Source organism: Solanum stenotomum, chromosome 3, assembly GCF_019186545.1.
Source record: "Solanum stenotomum isolate F172 chromosome 3, ASM1918654v1, whole genome shotgun sequence".
NCBI lineage: Eukaryota > Viridiplantae > Streptophyta > Magnoliopsida > Solanales > Solanaceae > Solanum > Solanum stenotomum.
Window position 1 is genome coordinate 63516698 of NC_064284.1, and position 26196 is coordinate 63542893.

A 26196-nucleotide genomic window follows, 5' to 3' on the forward strand; every position below is an offset into this window, starting at 1 on the left:
AGGACGGATATCAAAAAGTCCTATTATCTATGAAGTTCGAGTATTTGATTTATTTTTTTAATAGTTCTTGTTAAATCCTTATATTTTTTCATTGTTCTCGCAAAATCTAATAACTAGAGCTTGCTAAATATTTGGCATAGATCAAATGTGCTCACTTTTGCAAATGTAAAGGACAAAACTGTTCAAAAATATACTTAAGTGACCATTTTGTCATTTTCTTACAAGTCTCAATACTGATTAATTTAGGCCTATAAATACAAGCCTTCCATAAAGGAAGCAAAGCATCAATATTTTACAAAAAAAAAATAATTAAGATGGCCTCATTTAAGCAAGCTTTTCTCTTCATTGCTCTCTTTGTTGCAATTTTAGGTTCTAAACTTTTACCACTCTTCTCCCATTTAATTAGTATAAGTTTCTTTCGATGTTTTATTTTTTTTTTTAGTCTGTTATAAATACTTAGACAATTGATATCCTTATACAGAATATCAATGTATATATATTAATAGTATAATTATTGTTACGTTTAAAATGTGCAGTTAATCCTCCAAATAAGATGCAAGTGATGGCACTACGAGACTTACCCGTTAATGTTGTGGAGATGAAAGGAAAATTACTTGGACTTGGTGATATTACTACTTGTGGGATGAATTGCAGGGACCGTAATGATTGCAAAGAAGGCTTTATGTGTTCAAATTGTGTTAAAGTTGGGTCGTTATTTGCTCAATGCATATAACATAAGCAAACTATTAATTAATTGTTTGATATGTCTTCGTGTTTATTCAAGCATTTTAAATAATGTTGTGTTTGCAAAGTTTGTGCAAAGATAATAAATATGTAACCTTATAAGTTTCCTATTTATTGGGAGATCATTACCTACTCTAATATTAGGCTACATTTAAATATATGTATATGTTGGTCGCTTGTCTTTATCCTACATGTGAAATTCATTATTTATTGAAGATAAAGTCAAAATAATATATTTGAACTATTATTTTTTAACTGAGTTTTACATCCTAATCATCAATTATTTCTTTTTTCATTTAAAGGTTTCTCATTTAGCCTCTTCACAACTGATGGTTGACCTAGTTAGTTTCGAGATGTGTTGTAATACATAGATTATGAATATTTAGATAGAAAAAAGGACAATAGATGGTTTAAATGTACAATTTGCAAAAGAAGTGATAATATATAAAAGGTAATACACAAATATGAGCTAAATCGGATAACCAACTCAAAATATGAACTACGTGGCGTAAATATTTTTTCCAAATAAATTTCGAGTATAATTTTCTCAATTTTTCCTGCTTATTTCTTTACACTTTATGTGGTGACGTGGACCAAACAGGAGAGCACCTCCTTCAAGCACATAGGAACCTAACCAGGAAACTAATACTAAATGGCCAAGTGCATGTCAATCTCAAAGTTGATTTTCAAGAGGTCTTCATATAGCCTTTCGCCTCTGAAAGTGTCCTTCTTTCTCAAAGTCTAGACATCAAGCTCAAATTTCTAACTACAACATCAAATCAACACTATTACGAAACCCCAACAATTAATTTGACAATTAAAAAAAAATGAAATATTTTTTTAAAAATAATGAAATATAATAATTTTGAAAAAAATGAAATTACACATGGCAATGTGTGCATTTCAATCGAGAATTTAATTTTCTATTCACGTCGCACTTAAAGTGATATTTATATTTTTAATCAGATAATTAACAACTCATATATATATATATATATATATATAGTTTAGGGATACTTATCCCTTTTTCCTTTTAATTCTATCATTCTACAAAATTCGAAAAAAAGGAGCTATGATGTAAAGATGACAACTTTGATAATTTCACCACCAAAGTGAAAAATATACATATTTAAAATTGTTATTTTCCACATACACCATATTATTTTGATTCTGACAAATGAGACACTACCAACTATATATAAAAGGAATATACAATATTTTAAATGAATATTTGTGGAAGAAGAAATAAATCAGGGTGGGGTTTAATATATAATTAATAATTAGGGTCTGAATTGGATAAGCTAATTCACATTGAATTATCCCAAGGACCAACATGACTTTGTTTAAAGCCCCATCTAATAAATAGTTAAATTTTAGGGGCATTTTTAGATAAAAATATAATGTTAAACATATTTTTAATTCAATAAGTAAAAACAAAATATTTTTTAGCCAAATTTAATCGGTTAATGATATTTTGGCACTTTTTTTTTTTTTTATATTTTGTACATAAACATTTAAAGAGAGACACAAGAAAGTTGGATAGTAAAATGACTCAATATAGAAAACTGTCACCTCAAAGAAAACTACTCCTAACAATTAAGACTTATGAAGAAAACACTAACATTACTTTGAGCATTAGTGGTGATACAATTACAAAAAAAGGTAAAATTTGGATCGAACATGTTAGACATATGGACTCGTTTCGTATCGAAATTCTATTAATAACAAATATAAAATTACTAGATGGTTCAATATGACACGGGTATGAATGTACCAAAAATGTGACGAATGATTGAATTGAGTAATTCTATATATTATAGGTTCATATTTAAAATATTTCTTATGAAGAATTTGAATTATATATACTAATATTATATTATATGTTTAATATATCTAGTATTAAGAAGTGATGATTTTTTTTCAAGTTATCACATCAGTCGTGATACAAGGAGTTATCTGTTACTTTAGATTTTAATTGTAAAAACTTGCATCCCCAAATGTAAGTTCACTACTTTAAAAAATAGGGATTAGCAATAGAAAATTATGTAGCTAAACAACAATAAAAAATGCATCGTTAATCCTATTTAGAGACGGATTATCAAAAAGTTCTTTAAGGTACGAAGTTCATAGTTAGTTTTATTTTTTTAGTAGTACTCGTTAAACTCTAAATTCGTTTTATTTATTCTCACAAACTCTAATAATCAGAGCTTGTTAAATATTTGGCGTAGACCAAATGTGCTCACTTTTGCAAATGTAAAAGACAAAATTGTTCAAAAATATATTCAAGGGACCATTTTGTCATTTTCTCACAAGTTTCAATTCTGGCTAATTTAGGCCTATAAATACAATCTGCCATGAAGGAAGGAAAACATCAATATTTACACATTAATTCTTCAATATATTTTACAAATTAATTAAGATGGCCTCATTTAAGCAAACTTTTCTCTTTATTGCTCTCTTTGTTGCAATTTTAGGTTCTAATCTTTTACCACTCTTCTCCCATTTAATTAGTCTATAGTTCTTCGATGTTCTATTTTCTTTTTTAGTCCATTATAAACATTTAGACAATTGACGTGTGTGTATATATTATTACTCTAATCATTGTTATATGTTTGCAATATATGTGCAGTTAATCTCTCTTGGGCTCCAAATAAGATGCAAGTGATGGCATTTCGAGATTTGCCTATTGAATTTGCTGCAATGAAAGGAAAATTACTTCGACTTGGTGATATTTCTAATTGCGGGAGTCCTTGCAAGAGTCGTAGCGATTGCAAAGAAGGTGTTATTTGTTCAAATTGTGTTTCACTTGGGGCTCTATTTTCTCAATGCATGTAATATAAGCGCACTATTACTGGTGAAATATCCTTGAGCGTGCAATGGATGAACTATTAATTGCTTAATATATGTCTTTATATTAATTCAAGCATTTTAAATAATGTTGTATTTTTAAAGTTTGTGTAAGAAAATAAATATGTAACCTTATTAGTTTTCCATATATTGGGAAACTACCTACTCGAATAGGTTGGGACTTAAATACATGTATATGTTGGTCGTTTGTCTTTATTTTATGTGCAATTCATTATTTATTGAGGTAATAATAAAAATTATAGCATACTTTAGTTATTACTTTTTTGAAAAAAAATAAATACATAATATAGCAAACATAACTATTATATATGCATAATCTTGCAATATTTTCAACCAATTATATAACATAGCTACACTTAAAGATTTTGTAGCAAATATTTCCTCTCTTGCTCGCCACTCTCCTCCCTCTCTCCTTTCTCTCTCTCCCTCGCTCTCTCTTGCTTTCATTTCTCCTCTCATGTTCTCTTATTGTCCTCTCTACAATTTATTGCATGAATCTTTCTTCTTCTCCCTGCATGTTTTTTTATAAGGGAAAAGACTCAAATATGTTATCGAACTTTGAGAAAAGGTTCATCTATGTCATCTATTAAAAGTTTGGCTCATTTATGTTATTTTCGTTTGAGAAAAGGTCCATCCATGTCATTATTTGCTGACTGAAAATAATTTTGATTTTGCGATATCATTATTTATTATGATTCGGCCACGTCATTAATTAAAGAGAAAAGTCTCAAATATGCAATCGAACTTTGAGAAAAGACTCATTTATGTCATCCGTTAAAAGTTTGACTCATATATATGTCATTTCCATTTGAGTAATTAAAGACTCATCAATGCCGCTATTTGTTAACGGAAATGACATAGATGAGACAAAGTTTTAATGGATGATATAGATGAGTCTTTTCAACCAAAAAATATGGTAATTAATTTTCTAAAATAAATAACTTGTACTATTAATATTAAAAACAACCAATATTATTACGAAAAACACCAAAACTACTTCTCAACTCAATTCTCCTACTACACAATGCATTATTCTACATTCTATGCATTTACATATGGCATAAAAATAAAATATATAGTCTTCAAACTCCTCCTTGATCGATGTCATTTGTGATTTTTCAAAAACTATGAAGAAGAAACACAAAATCATTCTTATAATCTAAAGCTAAAAATCAGTGAATACCTTTAGAGCGATATTTTAGGATTTTGTGGCGACTTTTGTCGTCGCTAAAGGTGGTTTGTAATTGAGGGTATTCGTGGTCTCTTGGAATAACGACATCGACAATTTTTTTATCCCAAAAGGTAATGGAAGGTTTAAGTGATCTATTTCGCATAGTTCAGGGGCAATTTTGACCCTCTTCTGTTCTACTTTTCTCTTGAAGGAAAGAACAAAAGTATATAAATAGCATGATTTATGACTAATAAATTTTGGAGTTAATCAACAAAATCCATCGCTTATTTTATTTAATGATGAATTAGCAATATTTTTTTGTTAACTACTAGCGATATAGACTATAGTGATGGATTAGCAACGGAGTTCCAGCTAATTCCATCTTTTTAGTAGTATTACCATAATTGATTTTACTTTTCTTAAAAAGGAAATGCGTCTGATAAACCCTTAATTAAATTTTAGGGATATTTTCAAATAAAAATATAATGTTAAAGAGATTTTTAATCTAATAAATAAATATAAGATATTTTTGACCAAATTAATAGGTAAAAGTTTTTTTTTCTTTTTTCTTTTTTCTTTTTTACACTTTTCCATATTTTGTACATAAACATTCATTAAGAAAAAGAGACTCAAGAAAGTTGGATAGTAGAATGATCCAATATAGAAAGATGTCACTGTTAAAAGAAACCTACTCCCAACAATTTATGACTTATGAAGAAAAAAACTAACATTGCTTTGAGCAATAGTGGTGATACAATTACAAAAATGGTAAAATATGGATGGAACATTTTAGAATTTAGACATATGGAGTTCACTCGTTTCGTATTGAAACTCTGTTAATGACGAATAGAAAAAAGACTAGATTATTCAATATGACACGAATTAATGTGGATAGACCAAAAGTGTAACGAATGACTAAATTGAGTAATTCTATATAATATATAGGGTCATATTTAAAAATATTTCTTATGAATAATTTGAATTATATATTGATAATTATATTATCAGTTCAATTTGAACAAATATTAAGAGGTGATCATTTTATTTCAAGCAGCATATCAAGCATAATATAAAGCACACATTAGTTTAAATTTTGAAATATTCATGAGATTCTTTCTTAAAAGAATTTAATGTTTGCAAGGGAGTGAGTTTGATTTTTGGTAGATTCAAGCTATTTATTATCCTAAGAAGAAAGAAGAAAGTGTAACACATTAAGAAAGAAGAAAGTGTAACACATTAAGAAAGAAGAAAGTGTAACACGTATCATCGATTCATTGGTCACTTTTTGTTTTTACTCAAAATTCATTATATGTAAGAATTATTCTGGACATAAATAACAAATGTCGTAATTGAAGTCCTCACTTTACACGTTATTTGTGAGTGTAATACACATATTATATGTTTTGGTTGTTAGTAAAAAAAGTGTTAATGACACAATGAACCATGAGATGAAGTGTTTAAAATGAACAATCTCTAGTAAAGATATTTAAATGAAAGTTGGTGTCAACTTTCGATAACCATCGATAAATTCTACCTTAAATATATGGTGTAGACCAAATGTGCTCACTTTTGCAAATGTAAAGGACAAAACTATTAAAAAATATACTTAAGTGACCATTTTGTCATTTTCTTACAAGTCTCAATACTGGTTAATTTAGGCTTATAAATACAAGCCTTCCATAAAGGAAACAAAGCATCAATATTTTACAAAATTAATTAAGATGGCCTCATTTAAGCAAGCTTTTCTCTTCATTGCTCTCTTTGTTGCAATTTTGGGTTGAAACTTTTACCACTCTTCTCCCATTTTATTAGTATATATTTCTTAGATATTTAACCTTTTTTTTAGTTTGTTATAAATATCTAAATCAGTAGCATAGTTAGAATTTTCATTAAAAAGGTTCAAGTTATAAAGAAATAAGCACATGAAAGAGTCAAACGGGGTTCAATATCTACTATATATAATATAATTCTTCATTATGTATAAATAGTGTAATTGTCTATCTAAAGAAGTTCAACTGAACCCCTAAACCCTTACAAGCTCAATTTCTGACTTAGTCAATTGATATCCTTATATAGGATATCAACGTGTGTATATATTATTAGTCTAATCATTGTTGCATCTACAATGTGCAGTTAATCTCTCTTGGGCTCCGAATAAGATGAAAGTCATGGCATTACGAGACTTATCCGTTGATGTTGAAGAGATGAAAGGGAAATTACTTCAACTTGATGATATTACTACTTGTGGGAGACGTTGCAAGGTCCATGGTGATTGCCAAGAAGGTGTAATTTGTTCAACTTGTCTTATACTTGGGTCTACGATTTTTCATTGCATATAACACAAGCGCACTATTACTGATGAAATATCCTTGGATCGCAAATTATTATTGCGTGCAATGAGTGAACTATTAATTGCTTGATATGTCTTCGTGTTTATTCAAGCATTTTAAATAATGTTGTGTTTTCAAAGTTTGTGTAAGAAAATAAATATGTAACCTTATAAGTTTTCCATATATTGGGAAACTACCTACTCTTATAGGTTACTAACTTAAATATATGTATATGTTGGTCGCTTGTCTTTATCCTATATGAAATTCAATTTTAATGAGATAAAAGTGAAAATAATATACCTGATTCTTTATATTTTGTGAATTTCACATCTCAAATACTAATTTATTTATTTAAAATCTAAACGCTATATATTACCATTAATATATTAAAACACACCTAATTGAGTATGGTGATATATAGTCCAAATAGAAAAATGGAACAACTGATATAAAGCTTGACTAGTTAATTAGTATTGATCATGTCAAGACACAAAAATTGAGTGTGATGACACCTGTCTTATTCCACCAAGATAGGTTAGCCTAAAACCTAACCAAAAAAGTAAATGTGGAAATAAAACAGAATAAAAGACTAGCATAACATTAACATTGCAGATAAATATAACATAACTTGATATACCCCCACCTCCTCCCCACCCAGCCTGAAAAAGTCATTTGTATAAGCCTCTAGTATTACAATAGATTTCAAAGGATATACAAGTATGCATGTTATTGTGTCTATAACAGAACAAGAACATAATGAAAAAGTAAGAGGTGTCTGTTGAGATGAAAAAAGTAGCTACCTCACAAACCTCCAACAGTAAGCCTCAGACGGAGATGAGAAGAGGTGATCAAGACGATCCGAGCTTGTAACCTACACAAGTGTAGAAAGAAAGGGAGTAAGTATCAAGCAACAACGGTACTCAACAAGCAACCCTAATTAACCCTAGGTAAGACAATACTGAACACAAGTACTCTAACACACCATTCGAACCACCACAAAACTACAACATGCATAGAATAAATCAACCCAATCTAACAGTTCCCACTCAATAACAACAAAGCACATATAGAACATCACAACTTGCACCTCAACACATATAGAAATATCATCACAGTTTTTCATAATTCAACAACCACAATAACATATCATCACTCATGAATAGCAAGAAACAAGGATGAAGTGTAATGCAATGTAGTGCAATGTCATATATGGTGATGCATGTCTGTCCAAATGATACACACATGATAAATCTCAATTCGGGACTCATGGGGTACTTATCAGTCTATAAATCTACCACACCGCGTGGAACATCCCCTTATTCTCAATAAAAATCAACCATGTCATGTGACACGTCCCTTTTTCCTCAATATTAATCAAGCACGACGTGTGGCGCGTCCCCTTTTTCTCAATATTTTCACAAAGCTCATCACCATAGTATTATAGCACCAATACAAATATATGTATGCAAATGCTCAATGAGAGAATAGTAACCTTCGCAACAACAACCCAATACATATAATTTTGGCACAACATCAAGAGTGAATCAGCACAACCACTCAACCATTCATGGCACATCATATATCACAATACCTTCAAGATTCTTCTTTTACCCCACATTATCATCACAAGAACTTATTCATCATTTAACAATACACAAAATATATGAAATCCTTCACTAATTCTCATTATTCCCAATCACACAATGGCATACAAGGTTCAATACACTTGACGAAGGGTCAAGAGGTTCACTTGCCTTAAAAAGTAACAAAATCAACTCGACACTTGAGTCTTCCCTTCATGTCGAGCCACAAAATTCACACCAACTAATCAAATATAGAATACCCGTAAGAAAATACGAATAACGACACTCACAATGCTGGTTTTAGAAATCGGATTCAAAATGACCCAAAAAGTCAATTCCGAAGGCTAAGGGTAAATCTAGAATTTTTATAAAAAAACATGATACCCAAATATTTTGGAACTCACAAGTGAAATCTTAACGAAAAATAAGTAGAAATCATGCTCAAAACTCTAATTACCTCAAAACACAAGTTCATGAGAAAAACCTCAAATACTCGTGTCCAAAACTTTGAGTCAAATCAGAAATATTTCTTGAAAAATATATTACCCATGCTTAGGAAAGTTCAAATATGAAATTTCATCAAAAACTAAGTTAAGATCGACCTAGAAATCTTTAATCTATCAAATTTTAACTTTACGACATAGACCATCGTGGTCACCTACACTAAAACAACCTAGTGGGAGAACCAAAGGCTAACCCAAATTAATCCAATACCAATTAAAAGAAACCAATCTCATCATAAATAAGGCAAAATAGTTTAGTTGACTAGAGAATTAATCCCCCATAAACTTAACTTATAGCCACAATAGAAATAAATACTAAAGTTTATGTCTGAAAATATGGACAAGAAATACAGGAGAATCCACGACAGCTCGAAAAATGTAGCTCACCTTTGAATTCAGATTAGGTGTCTTTCGACTGAGGTCTCGGATCAGTCGCTAAAAGATTTTTTGCACTCAACAAGAAAGGAAATAAGTGCAGATCTGTATACAAACGACTTTGGTCAGTTCAAGATATGAATGTAAACAGTTTACCACAAATATTGACACAAGATAATGCACAATAAAACAATAACTATTAACCACATATAGACTCTCAGTCACATGTCATGAAACAAAAATATTTGAATCAACCAATGCATGGAATATTTCCTACATGGTTATAAATACAAATGCACGTTCCTTTTATGGAATCAAAATCTCATACCTGGTCTTTTCACGGAACCCAAATGAAATTGTTAATGTCATATTAGGCGTGGTATCCGAGTCAACCATATATAATCATACCAGGCATGATATCTTATCCATCCATATATTATGTACCAGCGTGCAACCCAAATCAATCAACAATCACAACTAGTCATGCACAATCACATAGCACAATGAACAAGATCACTAGAAAATCACAAGTCACAATCACAAGTTCATTGCATAAAATTAGCTACATGATGTCATTTTCTATATCTCCCTACCTGCATTGCACAAATGGTACTGCAAAGCAGTATACATGCGTACATACATAAACCAGAAGTATATAACCATCACCTACCTTGAATCAAGTCTCGTGGAAACTCTACGTAACCCGAGCTTTCCCCTTGCGAAATATCTCAGCTTGTTCTTGGACTAAAATAAGCAATACAAACAACACTCAATCACTAATGGCCTATTAATTTACTTGAAGTATCAACAAATCCTAAACCTAACCAAAATATGATCATCTTTCCCAATATAGGGCTATTTCCCCGTGGTATCATGCAAAAACCTTCCCCAAATAGCAATAACCTAGTTTCTAAGTCTTAAGAAACTATTTACAAGATTGGAGAGTAGAATTCTTTACTGATGAATTTTGTGAGGAAAATGATGCAGACAATCCAAAATTGCCCCTTTTAGTATCAAGAACTCAAAGTGCAGAAAATAGGAATTTTAGACTTTTTAATATAAAATCTTGATATTGTCCCTTTAGCACTCATAATCTCTCTATAGAAGAGCTGCTATAATGATAACTTACCCCGATATAGCGGTTTGAGCGTCGCTATAGCGGGACATTGTTCTCTATAGCGAGATCGATGAGGGATATGTAGCTCAACATCTAAAAAAGGCTTTTTTACAACACAACTCCTTTCCTTGGCGTCCCGACACATACCTTTAACACCAAGTTTAATTCTGAGAGTTTTGCTTAGTTGAATTCAATTTCGAAAGACCTTATGGACTCCTTAATGTCTTGGTTACAAGTATATATTAGTCAAATCTCAAAAAAAGATATATATCCCTTCTCGGATGACCCTAGACCTTACCTAGCCTAGATTCCGTCTTAGGTTGGCCTAGCCAAGAATTTTTAAGTTATTATTGTAACACCTAGAACGTGTAAATGTTAGTTGGGAGCTGGAAAATTGCAAAAAATTTGATGGTGTAGTGTTTCACGAGGGAATAGTACATACCGTGGATGGATGTTCAGCTTGTGGAGACGTCTCATGGTTGACACTTACATTGGGAGAATATTGGTTTAGATTTTACGAGTTGGTTTTTACAATCTGTGGTAAAGTATACGGGTCGTGGATAAAAGACCTGAAAGTTGGAAGATGTTAAGTCTTAAACTCAGTTGTACGAATCAAAAGTACGGCCCATGGTCAGAAATACGAGCCATGGTTGGGCTTATGGTTGTGATCTTCAAAAGTTGGTAAATTTAATACTTTGATTCTATGAAAGCTAAGTACGGGCCGTACAATGGTCTATGGCTCGTGGATGGTGTATTGGTGGTTAGTCTTCAGAAAATTGGGTTGTAGAGATTGGGCCCTACAACCTAACAGTACGGTTCGTTTAAGGTTCTATGTCCTGTAAGTCAGGGTTATGGTCCAAGAATCTGAGCCCCATAATTTTCATCCATCAAATGGTCTACGAATTGTAGATGGTGATTGTGGTTATTCTTCAGAAACTTGAATTCCACTAATGAGATCTATGGTTGAACAGTACTGTTCGTAAAAATCTGCATGGACCGTAGATGTGCTCTCTTAGACAGTTCCGTCAGCTTTTGAGTGGGGTTATTCTAGTCATTTCTCACCCCTTCTAAGTCTGAATTTCGATGATTTTACATCTAATTGAGCTTTTTTTTCCAGTTTAGTCAACCCTAACACTCTCATAATAATTCTCAAGACTTAAAATAAGAATTCAAGAGGAGAAATTTATGGTTTCAAGCACTTTTTTCACGTTTGTTCAAGAACCTTGATCTTCTAGGTATGTAAGGCTATCGATAGTGATTGACTAAGTTCATCCTCACGCCCTACATCTAAATTCATTCAGTATGAGTTAAATCCAGGGTCTTAACCAAAGTTTTCTATGAATTCTAAACTTGGTTTTTATTTCTTATTATAAGTTCTGATTTCTTATTATTAAGACTATGATATTTTATGTATATTGATTCTTGGGTTGTTGTTCGTACATATTTTATCACATGAACCTTATTTAATGAGAATTGTTGAAAGCCTTTGTGCAACTATTTTCATGCATTGATTTCAGAATTAAAGTGAGTCCAAGTATATTAAGTTGTGATTTGAGAAGAGTTTTCATGGAACATTAATGGCTCCAAATGTATTATTTTGCATTGAGAAAAGTATTGATATTTTATCAAGAGCATAAATAGTTTTCAGATGAAATTTCAGTCTATAAAGTAAAGATAAGATCAGTTTTCCCTAAAGAGTGTCTTTTGAGTATTAACTCTGCATAGATATTATATGAGCATTATTGCATGTTTTGGGAGAAGTATTGAGCACCGATTTGGGCAAAGAGTTAAGATAACTCAAATCCCATAAAATGTGTCGATGGCATACATAAGATCGTACCGTTAATTTAGGTGACTTCTCACTAGCCTCGTTGAGGCTTCTTAGATAGATCCATAAGTTGAGTTTTTGTCTTATGCTCCGACAAGGTACATGACAATTCTGACAACGTGGGAAGATAGATATTGTATCATCACGAGGCTCATAATCATGGTTGTCGGTTCGAGAAACTCCCCAAGAAGAGTAAAGTAAGTATTTTGATATTACAACATATCTCATTGTAAAGCTTTAATGATTTCATTTCATGTTCATGCTTTACTTTTATCTTATCTATTCAGTCCAGTTATTTACTTCATTCAGCCTTATTACATACTGTACATTCTATGTACTGACGTCATTTGATGCTACATAATTTTATTATGCATATACAGGTGTTCAGGATCATCAATAGACGTTTTTTTGAGATCATCACCTCGTAAGCTTTTGGTGAGACTTCATTACTTTCAGAGGACTCCATTAATTATGTTTTTTTTTTCCAGTATTAGTAGATAGTTTGGTCTTTTGAGGTAGTCCTGGTCTTGTCCTGGTACCTACCATAAATATTTCCTTTCAAATATTGTGAACAATCTCATTATTTATACTCAGTATTTTCAGAGAGTGCATGATGATTAGTTAAGTATTTCAAATACTCATCTATTTAAGCTTCCATATTTATGTTGTCTTTCGTTCAGTATGCCATTCATGTCAAGGGTTCGCTTGGGACCAACAATGATTTCCAAATGCCGGCCACATTCAAGGTGTAGGCTCGAGGCGTGACAACTACCCAAAAGATTTTATGATTCAAATTCTTTCCTTATGGATCTACTCATAACGAACAAATCAGATCGTTATAAATGCCTTCTATAGTCAATAGTTTATTTTAGGGACATCTTTAAATAAAAATAAAATGTTAAAGATATATTTAATCCAATAAGTAAAAGTAAGATATTTTTAGTCAAATTAATAGGTTGAAGTTTTTTTTTTTTTTTTTGGACACTTTTCCATATGTTGTACATAAACATTCAAAAAGAGACTAAGAAAGATGTCATTGTCAAAGAAAACTACTCCTAACCATCATGACAAATGAAGAAAGAACTAACATTACTTTGAGCACTAGTGATGATAGAAATTCAGAAAAGGTAAAATATGGTTTGAACATTTTCGACACATAAAGTTCATTTGTTTCGTGTTAGAACTCTCAATATGATGATGAAAAATTGGTATAATATATAAATATGCCCTTTAATTTGGCTTCAGTTGACATGCATCTATGTCATCCAACTTTTTGTGTATACAAGTAGAAATTTAAACTTGTATATAATTAAACAAGTAGACACACACATTCTACGTGACAAATACATATAAGACATCATGTAGGATACAAAATCTCCATGTAGGATGCCGCGTAAGACGAATGTGTCTATTTATTTGATTTTATATAAAATTAAATACCTACTTGTGCATGCTAAAAGTTGAAGGTATAGATGACAGCTAAAATCAAGCGCAACAAATGACTAAAGTAAGTAATTCTATTTAATAAATATATATAGGGGGATATTAAAAAATATTTCTTATGAGGAATTTAAATTATATATATTGATATTGTATTATTTGTACAATTTAACTAGTATTAAGAGGTTGATTATTTTATTTCAAGTTAGCATATCAAGCATAATATAGAAGGTACATCTCTGAATGTGAGATCACTACTTAAAAAAAATTAAGAATTAGTGATAGAAAATTATATTGCTATATAACAAAAATTCATCTTTAATCCTATTTAGAGATAGATTATCAAAAATTCTTATTAACTACAAAGTTTGTAGTTAATTTCATTATTTACTTAATCGTTATCGCAAAATCCTTAATTCTTTTCACTGTTCTATTTTTAAAAAATATATTAACCAGACTTTGTTAAATATATGGCGTAGACCAAATGTGCTCATGTTTTCAAACTTAAAGGACAAAACAGTTCAAAAATATATGTAAGCGACCATTTTGTTATTTTCTTAGAGGTCTCAATACTTGCCTATAAATACAGCTTTCCATAAAGGAATAAAATCAACAATATTAATACATTAATTCTTCTATATATTCTACAAATTACAAATTAATTAAGATGGCCTCATTTAAGCAAGCGTTTCTCTTCATTTCTCTCTTTGTTGCAGTTTCATCAGGTTGAAAACTTTTACAACTCTTTTCCTATTTTAGTTTGTTATAAACACTGCGATCAGTGATAGAGTCAAAATTTTCATTAACGGGTCCAAGTTATGAAGTAAATACATGATAAAGTCAAAAGGAAGTCAGCATCCACTATCTATACATAAAATATAATTTTCATTTTTCACTATATATAAACAGTATAATTTTCTGTCAAAAAGAGTTCAGATAAACTCTTGGACCCTTACTAGCTCCGTTTCTAACTTAATCTATTCATTGTTGTATTTACAATGTGCAGTTTATCTCTCTTGGGCTCCAAGTAAGATGCAAGTGATGGCATTACGAGACTTACCTAGTGATGTTGAAGAGATGAAAGAGAAATTATTTCAACTTGATGATATTGTGACTTGCGGGCATCGTTGCAAGGGTCATAGCGATTGCAAAGAAGGTTTTATTTGTTCAACTTGCCTTAAAATTGGGTCTACGGTTTCTCATTGCGTATGATATAAGCGCACTTTTACTGGTGAAATATCCTTGGAGCATAAAATATTGTTGCGTACAATGAATGAACTATTAATTGCTTGTTACAAAGTTTGTGTAAGAAAATAAATATGTAACCTTATAATGTTTTCCATATATTGGGAAACTACCTACTCTAACAGGTTACAAACTTAAATATATGTATATGTTGGCCGCTTGTCTTTATCCTATATGCAATTCAATATTAAATGAGATAAAAGTCAAAATAATACATCGGATTTATTATATTTTCGCGATTTCAATTATCAATTATTCATTTTTTCATCTAACCTATAGTTCAGATAAACAAATGGAACAACTGATATACAATTGACCTAATTAGTTTCATGGTGTTTATTAATAAATCTATTGTGATAGTTTAGGTACGAAAAATATAATGAAACAATTAATATTTGATTTTCAATAGCTCTTCATCCAATTACATTCTCTTCATCGTCATTTTGTCACTCGTTTACAAGAGCTCAAATTTTAAAAAAAAACTCATCAAAATCTACACCAATCAAGTTCAAATGATATTTATTTCAACAAAAAAAATAAAAAATGAAAAAACGAAATAGATTCTTATTTTTAAAAAAATTGAAATTACATGTGGCAGTGTCTATTTCACTAGCTACCACAAATTTAATTTTCTATAATCAAGATTGCGGTAGAGTGGTAAGTATTCATTCATCTTTAGTCAGATATCTGGAGTTTGAGTCCCCCTACGTATAGAATCACCTTTGTTAGGGAGCACTTTACCCTCCAATGTGGGACTTTTCAACGTGAATCCAAATTTAATCGGGCTTCAATACAGATACCAAATACTGAATTGGAAAAAAAAATTCAATATCACATCAGAACGTAATGATATCTATTTCATTTTAAAATATTTTTGAAAGGTAATAGAACCCCCAAAAAAAAAACATATATTTGATACTTTGAAGTTCGGATATAGCTCAGAAATACTTATGTCTTTCTATTTAATTTACTATTATACTGAACTGAAAAAAAGAAGCGCAACAAAAAGTCAATCTAAGTATTTTTTTTTTTGTTTAACTACTTAATCAATTAAACGAAAATTTCCGCGAAATCATAAATATTTATAGTGTATTATTTAATGTAGCTACAATTTTGGATATTTATGATTCGCGACTATACCTTTTTAAATTTTTTTATGAATTTGTATAATTCAGCTCTTCTTGTATAAATTCAGAATTTGTATATGCTTACCCTAGCTATTTGTTGATACATTTGATTTGTATAATTTATGAAAAATTCATAATAAATTACCATGTTTGTATATCAGCAAATGAAATATACAAACGGAATTCAAAATAATTTCTAAATATTTAAATATAGAATTTGTATATATTTAGTGGTATATTGGTAAGAGAAATATACAAACGGAAATACTCATAGCAAACGAAACTATAACTATGAAGCGTAATTAGGTAAACTATAACATTGAATAAATACAAAATCTTCCCGTCAAGAAATTAAATTCTAAAATAGTAATTTATTATTATTTTGTTAGTTTTAGATTTAAATTTTAAAGGTTTTGTCCTGAAAATATATATATGTATTTATATATATTGATTTTATTTTTTCTCTTGATGAAGGAAAGAATAAAGTATTAAGTATCATAATAGGTTAAACTTTTTTAAAAGGAAAAGGATATGATAAATTCGTTAATTTTGTAATTTATAATTAATATATCGCTCATTCAAAAAGATGATTCAGCTTACAATTTACATATATCCTCACATCCAATAAATGTACATAGTTGCCCTTTTCATTGACGGACCAATATTTATTAAATTATTATTTTATTTTATTTTTTGGTTTTTGATTGGGGAATTGCCATTTGGCTTTAAAAATAACTTCCACCCAAAAACGGATTCGAGATACTGAACTTATGGGTTCCCGATAAAATAAATTAATAATAATAATAATAATAATAATAATAATATAATTGGATAAAAAATAAAATAGTACTTATGTATGAGAGAGAGAAAAAAATTCAATAACGCTCGACTATATATATATAATTTTGTCATCTGATTTATTATGAAATCATATGTATTATTGTATAACTCCATTCCATATTAGATACACTTCCTATTTTACACGATTATTAAGAATTTAAGAAATCATTAATCGACTGATCAACTTTACTTATTTTGCCCTTTGTTCATATTAATTAGCCTCTTGAAAAAAGAAATGTTGGATCTTCAAAATTTATTTGAACTTTCAAAGCCATATTAATTACGGGGGCAAATGGAAAAAAAATTAATTTTATCCTAATTTAAGAAGTAATCAAGTAATATGAAACAAATAGTTTTATAAAATATCCATCAGGTTTTCAACATAGACAATTGCAATTGCGCTGAATTTATACTCAAATAATTGGACATGATTCATTAGGGACATTTTTAACACAAGCCCTCTCTAGTCAAATGTTAATTTTAGGGACATCTTAAAATAAAAATAAAATGTTAAAGATATTTAAATCCAATAAATAAAAATAAGTATATTTTAGCCATATTAATAGGTTAAATTTTAATTTCTTTTCTAATACTTTTGCATATTTTGTACATAAACATTCAAAAACAGATTCAAGAAAGATGTCTTTTTCAAAGAAAACTGCTCCTAACAATTATGACTTATGAAGAAAGAACTAACATTGCTTTGAGTATTAGTGGTGATACAATTACAAAAAAGGTAAAATATGGATGAAACATTTTGGACTCATGGAGTCCATTCGTTTCGTGTTGAAACTGTGTTATTAATAGTTAAAAAATACTAGATGGTTTGATATAACATGTATTTGGATGGATTAAAAGTGTAACGGATGATTAAAGTGAGCAATTCTATATGATGTAGGGGTATATTTAAAAATATTTCTTACGAAAAATTCTAACTATAAATTGCTAATGTATTAGAAATTTAATTTAACTGTATAATAAAAAAAAATATCAGTTATTTTAGATTAACGGTAAAAACTTACATCTCTAAATGTGAGTTCAGTACTAAAAAGAACAATAGGAATTAACGATGAAAAATTATGTAGCTAAACAACAAAAATTCACCACAAACCCTATTTAAAAATAGATTTTTTAAAAAAGAAATCATATCAGGTACACCCTTCGTAGCTAATTTCATTTTTTTTTAGTAGTTCCCGTTAAATCCTTAATTTTTTAATTCACTCTTCTCACATAATCTGATAATCAAAATTATTAAATATTTGACATAGACCAAATATGCTCTCTTTTGCAAACATAAAGGACAAATCTGTTCAAAAATATATTTAAGTGACCATTTTGTCATTTTTTTCACAAGTCTCAATACTGGCTAATTTAGGCCTATAAATAGGGTCTTCTTGTATATAATATATATTTTACAAATTAATTAAGATGGCCTCATTTAAGCAAGCATTTCTCTTTATTGCTCTCTTTGTTGCAATTTCAGGTTTTAAACTTTTATCACTCCTCTATAGATTCATGTGTTTTACTCTTTTTTTTTAATCTGTTTAAATACATAAACATGATATTTTTGTATAATTATACGTATATAAGGATAATGATGTCTAACTATATTATTAGACTAATCTTTGTTATATTTACAATGTGTAGTTAATCTCTCTTGGGCACCAAATAAGATGCAAGTGATGGCATTACGAGACTTACCCGTTAATGTTGCAGAGATGAAAGGGAAATTATTTGATACTAGTACTTGTGGTAAACGTTGCAACACCCGTAGTGAATGTCAAGAAGGTTTTATTTGTTCAAATTGTGTTACATTTGCGAATTTGTTTTCTCAATGTGTATAACACAAGCGCACTATTACTAGTGAAATATTATTATCGTCTTTCCAAGTTTGTGTAAGAAAAATAAATATGTAACCTTATAAATTTTCCATATATTGGAAAACTACATATTGAAATATATATAGGTTACAACTTATAAATATATGTATTGGTAGCTTGTATTCATCCTATATGCAATTCATTATTTATCGTCATGATAGTAAAAAAATAAAATATATAGCCTTTTATATTATGAGTTTCACACTTTAAATATCAGTTACTCTATTTTTATATTCGAACACGCCTAGTTGGGTAGATGCTGATAGTTCATAAACGAAAAAGGAACAACTAATAGTTGATATAATCAAATTTGAGGTGTGTTTTGATACATAAATTATGATAGTTCAATTAAAAAAAGAAAATAACTAATAATTTAGACGTGAAATTCGTAAAAAATAAAATAAAATTCAAATGTATCTTTTTTTACCATTAATCAAATCTGATTTATTTCATATATTTTACACTTAAATAAAACTAAAATGTTAACACACTTATACTGTAATTACTGGATCATGTCATTAACCGGATAAAATTAGGGGAAAAGTTAAGTAAAAAGTTTCCCTTTTTGACCAACTCTAAAAGAGGCTCATTTAATTTTATTGTTTGGACTCTTCTAAAATGTTGTGTATTTATGTCAGTTTTTAAAAAATGAACGTAACTTTGAAGAACTCAATATACATCTGCTTATATTTTTAAAGAGTTTGTGATATGTTTTAATTTTACCATAATACATGTGTGATGTGACTATTATTGTTTTATCAATTTGTCAGCCATCAATAATTAATTCTCGGTGACCACATTTTATAAGGATTCTTCCAAAATGACTACTGGTACTTTTTCTAGCCATCACTTGCCATACCCTAGAAAAAAAATGGTCAAGTACTTTTTAAATTTGATGCAAAATAGAATTTGGAGGAGCAATGATAAATATACACACAAGAAAGATGATAGATTTGAAGTCTCTGTGATTCCATGTTGAAAAAAATATACTATAATAATTTTAAGAGTTAATAGTAAAATAATATTACTAAATTAAAACATTTCATTTTTTGTATTTCATATTTGAACTATAAGATAATAATATTAATATTATATTAAAGCACGAAGGTCCTAAATATTGTTGTTTGAACCTTTTTATCCTTCATTAAAAGAGTCCGCTTTAGACAAAATCATTTTCCACCATTTTCCTTCCATTATTATATTTATTTTTCAATTATTATTTAATTTTACTAAGTTGATAATTGTAATTTGTTATGGTTTGCAAAGATAAATAGCAACCCAAAATCATCTTCATACTAGTTTGCCGTATTTGAAATTTCAAGCAGCAGAAAATATTAAGTACGTTTGTTTTTTTTTACTTAAAATTTTTTTAAAAAATCAAGTCTCTCTCGTTCTCCAATTTTATTAGTTATTTAAATTATACTAGTTTGCCGTATTTGAAATTTCAAGCAGCAGAAAATATTAAGTACGTTTGTTTTTTTTTACTTAAAAATCTTTTAAAAAATCAAGTCTCTCTCGTTCTCCAATTTTATTAGTTATTTAAATTATTTCCGTTAAAATTTTAACTTTATTAGTTATTTAAATTATTTCCATTAAAATTTTAATATTAATTATTACTTCTTGTTTATTAAGAATTGATAAAATTTATTGCAAGGGCATTGTGGTCATAAACCAAGATTTTATGAGCCTTGTTACGGTGATAAATGTGTCGCACACACATAGGAATTGCAACAATGACTTCACCAACCCACATTGAAATGTAGGGCTCTTGATAATTTTTGTTATCCATATATTCAAAAGAAATAATAGTAAAATTATTATTATATGGTGTGTATAGATTTGCCTCTCTCTAGTAATCATGCGTATTGTTAAAGAAAATTATATTAATTTGTAGTAATCATGCGTATCGTTAAAGAAAATTATATTAATTTGATTGTTTAATTAAAAATAGACGATCGACAATAAGGCTTTTCAAGGAATGAGTAAAGTTTTCAAAAAAAAAATCTCTCCATGTGACTAATTAATTGTTCCACAAGACTCGGTTAAAATATTAGCAAATTGAGCTGCAAAAAATAAATTAAAATGGATAGCACATAAAATATTTTTTTTTGCAATAGTTAATCAATGAAAAATTTAAAATATATTATCTACTTTTTTAAAGTCTATAAAACAAAGATATTCAGATGGAGAGTTTATATACATATAATAGGTGGAATAAAACTGACTAATTTACATTAATCAATTTCAACACAGAATGGAACTCTTAGATTAAAAATTAAAAATTAAAAAAAAAAAAAAAGAGTTAATCTTAATGTGAGTGAACTAAGGTGTTTTAAGTTTTACTTAGCTTTCTTTATAAATATGAATCGAAAAGCCCTCTAAAGGATAAATATACCGAACCTAAAAGGTAAGTCATACCTCTCACCCTCGGTTCACGGGGTAGGTATTCAAGTGCCCCATCCTCTGAAATTAATTAGAGTGATGGGATGAGTGGAATTAGGGGCATTGTGGTCATAAACCAGGATTTTATGGACCTTGTTATGATGATAATTGAAGTGTTCTCTGATGAATATAGGGATCTTGATAATATTATACCACGTCTCGACACACACATTTGAATCGCAACAACGTTCAATAGAAACTCCTCTGCTAAAACCTCAATGGCCATAAATTAATATAACAATTCTGAATTCTCAACTAAAAAAGGAAAAACCTAAGACAAAGTCTCGTTATTCCAATTTATGAATAGCCTTGTATATATAGATTTTTGAAACAAATTCCTTAATTTGATTCCTAATCTAATAAGGATTACTAAACTATTTTAATTGTTTAAACTTTTTGCCCTTTATTAAAAGACTTTGATTTAAATAAAATCGTCTTTTCACTATTTTCCTTGAATTATTATGCTATTTTTTTTAATGTTATTAAATATTAAGTATAATATAAACCCTAAAATAATTGGCCTAAATCATCTCTGAGTTGATAAAAGGTTTTGTTTATTAAGGTATCCTAAAACAAAAAAAAAACACGAGTCCTAATTTTATGAGGAAACTCCTAAAATACGGACAACTTAATATTGACTATACCTAAAATAATGAAAAAGTTTCGTGAATATGTATGAGTTAGACTCCTAAATAAGGGTGGTTTAACGTTAAATTTAATTTTAGACTGATTTAGATTTGGTTATTTGATTGTTTTAAATCACTTAGAATTTTATTTATTTAAATATAAAATATAAAAAGTAGTACGAAGTTATAATAATTACCAAGTAATTTCGTATTTGTCTCTTATTTTCCGATTTCCGATTAAGACGTAACCGGTTTTGGTAAGAATGGTACATAAAAATTTATTTATTATTTAATTATATTAAGTTAATGTGATTAAATTCTCCTATCTTTGTTTAGGGGTTTGTATTTGTATAGGAGATAAATGTCAAGAAAAAGAGGCAAAAAAAGTTACCTAATTTATTTGAACAAGGATTCTTAAAATAGTATAGAAAAAATAATGTAGTATCCGCGGGTATTCTAAAAGTAAAAGGTAAAAGTAAAAACGATAAAAAAGAATTCTTATTTATATTTGGACAATAATTTTTTAAGTTGTATAAAAAACAATCCACATACTTTATTTAATAATAAATGTATATAAAAAAAAATAAATTGTTGTGTATTATAAATAGATTTTGCATATAAAGTGTACAACATATAAAGTGTACAACACGACACTGAAGATCATATACTTGAGTATTTAGTCAAGTTCGTAAGTCAATTGCGCGTTAGTGGACAAATTAAGTGTCTAACACTTTCTTAAAGTGTAAATTTGAACCTCGAACCCTTTTGGTATTTTCAAATATTTTTTCTCTATTTTAAATTCTTTTGGAATTTATAAGTTTTTTTAAATTTTTAAAAAAATTAAGTAGCGAGTGAAATTGATTTTTCGAAACTAAGTCTACATTTCTCGTTTTTAAAAGATGAAAACAGAATGAGTAAAGTTTTTTTTAAAAAAAAAAATTCTTTCCATGTGAGTAATTAATTGTTCCACAAGACTCGGTTAAATTATTAGCAAATTGAGCTGGAAAAAATAAATAAAATAAATAAAAATGAATAGCACAAAAATAATTTTTCTTTTCCAATTCGTGAATCAATGAAAAATTTAAAATATATTGTCTACTTTTTAAAACTCTATAAAACAAAGAAATTCAAAAAATAGGCCATTCCACCAAAAAAAAAATTTTAAAAAGAGTGAATTAAGGTGTTTTAATTAAGCTTTCTTTATAGAAAAAAATATATGAAAGGAAAAGTCATCTAAAACATACTATCTATGATGAAGTCCAAGAAATCGTGTCTTTCTAGTCGTGACATCACAAGAGAAGAAGGTTCAGTTACGTATATGGGACTCATATGTTTGCTTATTAAATTTTGAACAAGTTTAATTACATGCTTCTGCACATCCACAATTGAAAGACATAAATATGAAATAAGGCAAAGTTGAAATATGAATTTATATGTTATATCTAAAATTCTCACATAATAGAATAATATAGAATGTGATACAACACAAAAATCTTGTTTACTAAATGAACTTGAGTGAACTGCAATATACAGGAGAGTTCTGTTAGACAAATCTCTAAAAGAAGAAAAAGAGTGAAGGGAAAAAATCAAAATCAATCTACACATTTGACAAAGTTTGGAACTATTTTTCTAATGTGATTAAAACTGGATATGGTTAATAACTTAGGTAGCAGCTCCTCAACTTCAAGACAATCGAAGCATTTTATTGCTATGGGGCCGTAAAATTGTTAGCAATGATTCCTCCTCATCGAGTATTCTTGGATGTTCTTTCCAAAAGCTTGTCTCAATTATGTTACAGTGTTCAACAACTACTCTGTCATTTCCTGTTGGTTCATCTCTGTCCCGGAAAACAGAGGACCCCATCCGAAAGATAATTGGCAACGCATTGTAATCAATGCCAAACTTGGCAAGTAATTCATTTTTTTCTTGAGTTTGAGTACCCTTCAGAGAGCTTTGTGCTTCAGTTCTGCTCTTTCCAGACTTAACAAGCAGCCAGAAACAAGTATTGTACTGATTGTTTATGTGACAATCAACTTGTCTCCAAGCCAAGTAATCTCGAAGAATCTCAGATGATGGATAGCAAACAGATCGTCCATCAAAATAAGGTGGTTCTTTAAACTCTTTCTCAGGAAAATACTCTTTCCACTTCATCACATACATGGAAGAGAAAAGAGATACAACAGCTGAGACGATTTCACTTGACCACCTCTGATACAATAGAGAATCTTTCTTCAAAACAAAGCTGTATTCATCACTCATCCCATATGCAAATATAATATCCTTAAACATCTCCAGCAAAGAAACCGCACAAGAGTTCATAAGTTTCAGTGCCTGTTCATCATTTGGCTTCTGAAAGCCATTATCTTCACAAAACCTGTGGAAATGACAACCATCTACCCGGACTACAATCCAAGTAGATATCATCAACCTGCTTTCAAATTGGAAAGACCTCAAATACTCGGGTTTAATCTTGTTAATCCCTTCAGCGAGCGAACCAAGTTCCTCGGTAAGGCATGTGTAGTTATTCCAAAACCTTTTTGTTGCTACATTTTCTGAGTGAACTATGATTGCTTTCTTCCTTGGTCTTTTAACAGGAGTGCCATCTTCACGGTATTTCACAATATCGTCCACCTTTATCTTGATGGCACAAGACCCTTGACGAAAAATCTGCGGAAGGTCCTTGTAGTTGATACCAAACTGCTGAAAGAGTAATTCATTTTGCTCCTGCTTTTGTCTTCCCTTAAGAATCTCTTTCGCCTCCTTTTCTGACTTTCCAGAAAACACCAACTTCCACAAACAAGTATTGTATTGATTGCTTATATGACATTCTGTTTGTCTCCATAGAAGATATGCCTGAAGAACCTCCATTGATGCACAGCTGATAACTCGTGAATGGAATGATGGAGGCACACTTAACTCTTTTTGAGAAAAGAACTCTTTCCATTTGGTTACATATGTAGATGAGAAGAAAGACACAATAATGGATAGTATTTTGCTTGCTCGCCTCTGGTAAAATGTGGTTTCCTTCTTCAAAACGAAACTGTACTCATCAGTAAATCCATACGCAAATATAACATCAGAGAAGTTTTCTAATACCTTAATAGCACAAGCATTCATCAAGTTCAAGGCTTTGTCATCATTCGGCTTCTCAAATCCATGCTTCTCCGAGAAACTGCCAAAGTCACGGCCATCAATTTGAACAACAATGATATTTGGGTGCATTACTTCGTCTTCCACCTCAAAACATTTCACGTATTCATACTTGCTGTTCGCCATTCCCAAATGCCGCTACAACCTGGTCGGTGAAGATGGAGGGCTTCGGTGGTCTTTGGGCAATTTTCCGGCCAGATCCGGTTGCCCTCCGGCGACAAACAGTAGCACTGCTGGTGCGCGCTGTTGTTTGGCTGGTAGCTCGCCGGAGTCAGAGCTGGCTCTCGCTGGTTGCTGTTGACCGGAGCTATTGCTGTCGTGGGTTGTCGCCGGCAGCTGCTGCTGTCCGGTGGTTGCTGGTGGTCCTCGTCGGCTGCTGGACAGACGAAGAGAAAGAGGAGACGGAGAAGAAGAACGAAGGAGAGGGAAAGAGAAAGAGGGGAGCGGAGCAATCCCGTCGGAGCTGCCGCCTGGTCGGAGCAGCGCTGGTGTCTCTCAGTTTCGCCGGCGTCGACGGAGAGAAAGAGAGAGGAGGGCTGCGGTGCTCTAGATTAGAGCCGATCGATTGCTGAGTGACCGTACCAGCATTCACTGATCGGTGTGTATCACCCAGATCTCGGCGCGTCCGATGGATGGATAATTATCCAAGCATTTGAAGGCAGATCTTGTAATAATTATAGTCAATGCTTTTTCTGGTCATTAGGGCAATCGACTCGTCATGAAGTATCAGATACAAATACATAGGGGACCGCCCAAAATCTGGGACTTCAACCTCACCAAACTCCTCATTGCTGCTATATTATATTAAAAGCACGAAGGTCCTAAATAATGTTGTTTGAACTTTTTACTCTTTATTAAAAGAGTTCGCTTTAGACAAAATCATTTTATTTTTATTTTTTCAGTTATTATTTAATTTTAGTAAGTTAA

General features: G+C 30.1%; 2 protein-coding genes and 2 long non-coding RNA genes across 5 annotated transcripts; 3 read left to right on the top strand and 1 right to left on the bottom strand.

Annotated features, from left to right (window-relative positions):
- The first annotated feature begins 3116 nt into the window (after nucleotides 1-3116).
- On the top strand, nucleotides 3117-3867 carry LOC125860540 (uncharacterized). The gene is made up of 2 exons (XR_007445863.1): nucleotides 3117-3218; nucleotides 3374-3867. It is a non-coding gene; the product is annotated as an uncharacterized LOC125860540 (long non-coding RNA).
- A 2631-nt stretch (nucleotides 3868-6498) lies between these two features.
- Nucleotides 6499-7138, top strand: LOC125860538 (uncharacterized). The gene is made up of 2 exons (XM_049540523.1): nucleotides 6499-6559; nucleotides 6917-7138. Exons 1-2 carry the CDS (start codon nucleotides 6505-6507, stop codon nucleotides 7120-7122), a joined length of 261 nt encoding a protein of 86 aa, XP_049396480.1. The 5' UTR covers nucleotides 6499-6504; the 3' UTR covers nucleotides 7123-7138.
- Nucleotides 7139-18570: 11432 nt separating this feature from the next.
- On the top strand, nucleotides 18571-19244 carry LOC125860539 (uncharacterized). The gene is made up of 2 exons (XR_007445862.1): nucleotides 18571-18654; nucleotides 18819-19244. It is a non-coding gene; the product is annotated as an uncharacterized LOC125860539 (long non-coding RNA).
- Nucleotides 19245-23719: 4475 nt separating this feature from the next.
- LOC125860497 (tRNA(His) guanylyltransferase 1-like) lies at nucleotides 23720-25758 on the bottom strand. Of its 2 annotated transcripts, XM_049540466.1 has the most exons (2): nucleotides 25216-25369; nucleotides 23720-25159 (listed from the first exon to the last, which is right to left on the bottom strand). In XM_049540466.1, the coding sequence occupies exons 1-2, from the start codon at nucleotides 25230-25232 to the stop codon at nucleotides 23803-23805; spliced, it is 1374 nt and encodes a 457-aa protein (XP_049396423.1). In that variant the 5' UTR covers nucleotides 25233-25369; the 3' UTR covers nucleotides 23720-23802. The 2 variants fall into 2 exon arrangements, with proteins under 2 accessions (XP_049396423.1, XP_049396422.1); XM_049540465.1 differs by having other exon boundaries at nucleotides 23720-25758.
- Nucleotides 25759-26196: the final 438 nt, after the last annotated feature.

Excerpts from the sequence above, each read along its gene's own strand:
- LOC125860538 (XM_049540523.1), top strand. The coding sequence starts at position 6,505 with ATGGCCTCATTTAAGCAAGCTTTTCTCTTCATTGCTCTCTTTGTTGCA. Across the intron at positions 6,560-6,916 it reads TCTCTTTGTTGCAATTTTGG|TTAATCTCTCTTGGGCTCCG; the intron begins GTTGAAACTTTT and ends TACAATGTGCAG.
- LOC125860497 (XM_049540465.1), bottom strand. The coding sequence starts at position 25,395 with ATGGCGAACAGCAAGTATGAATACGTGAAATGTTTTGAGGTGGAAGAC.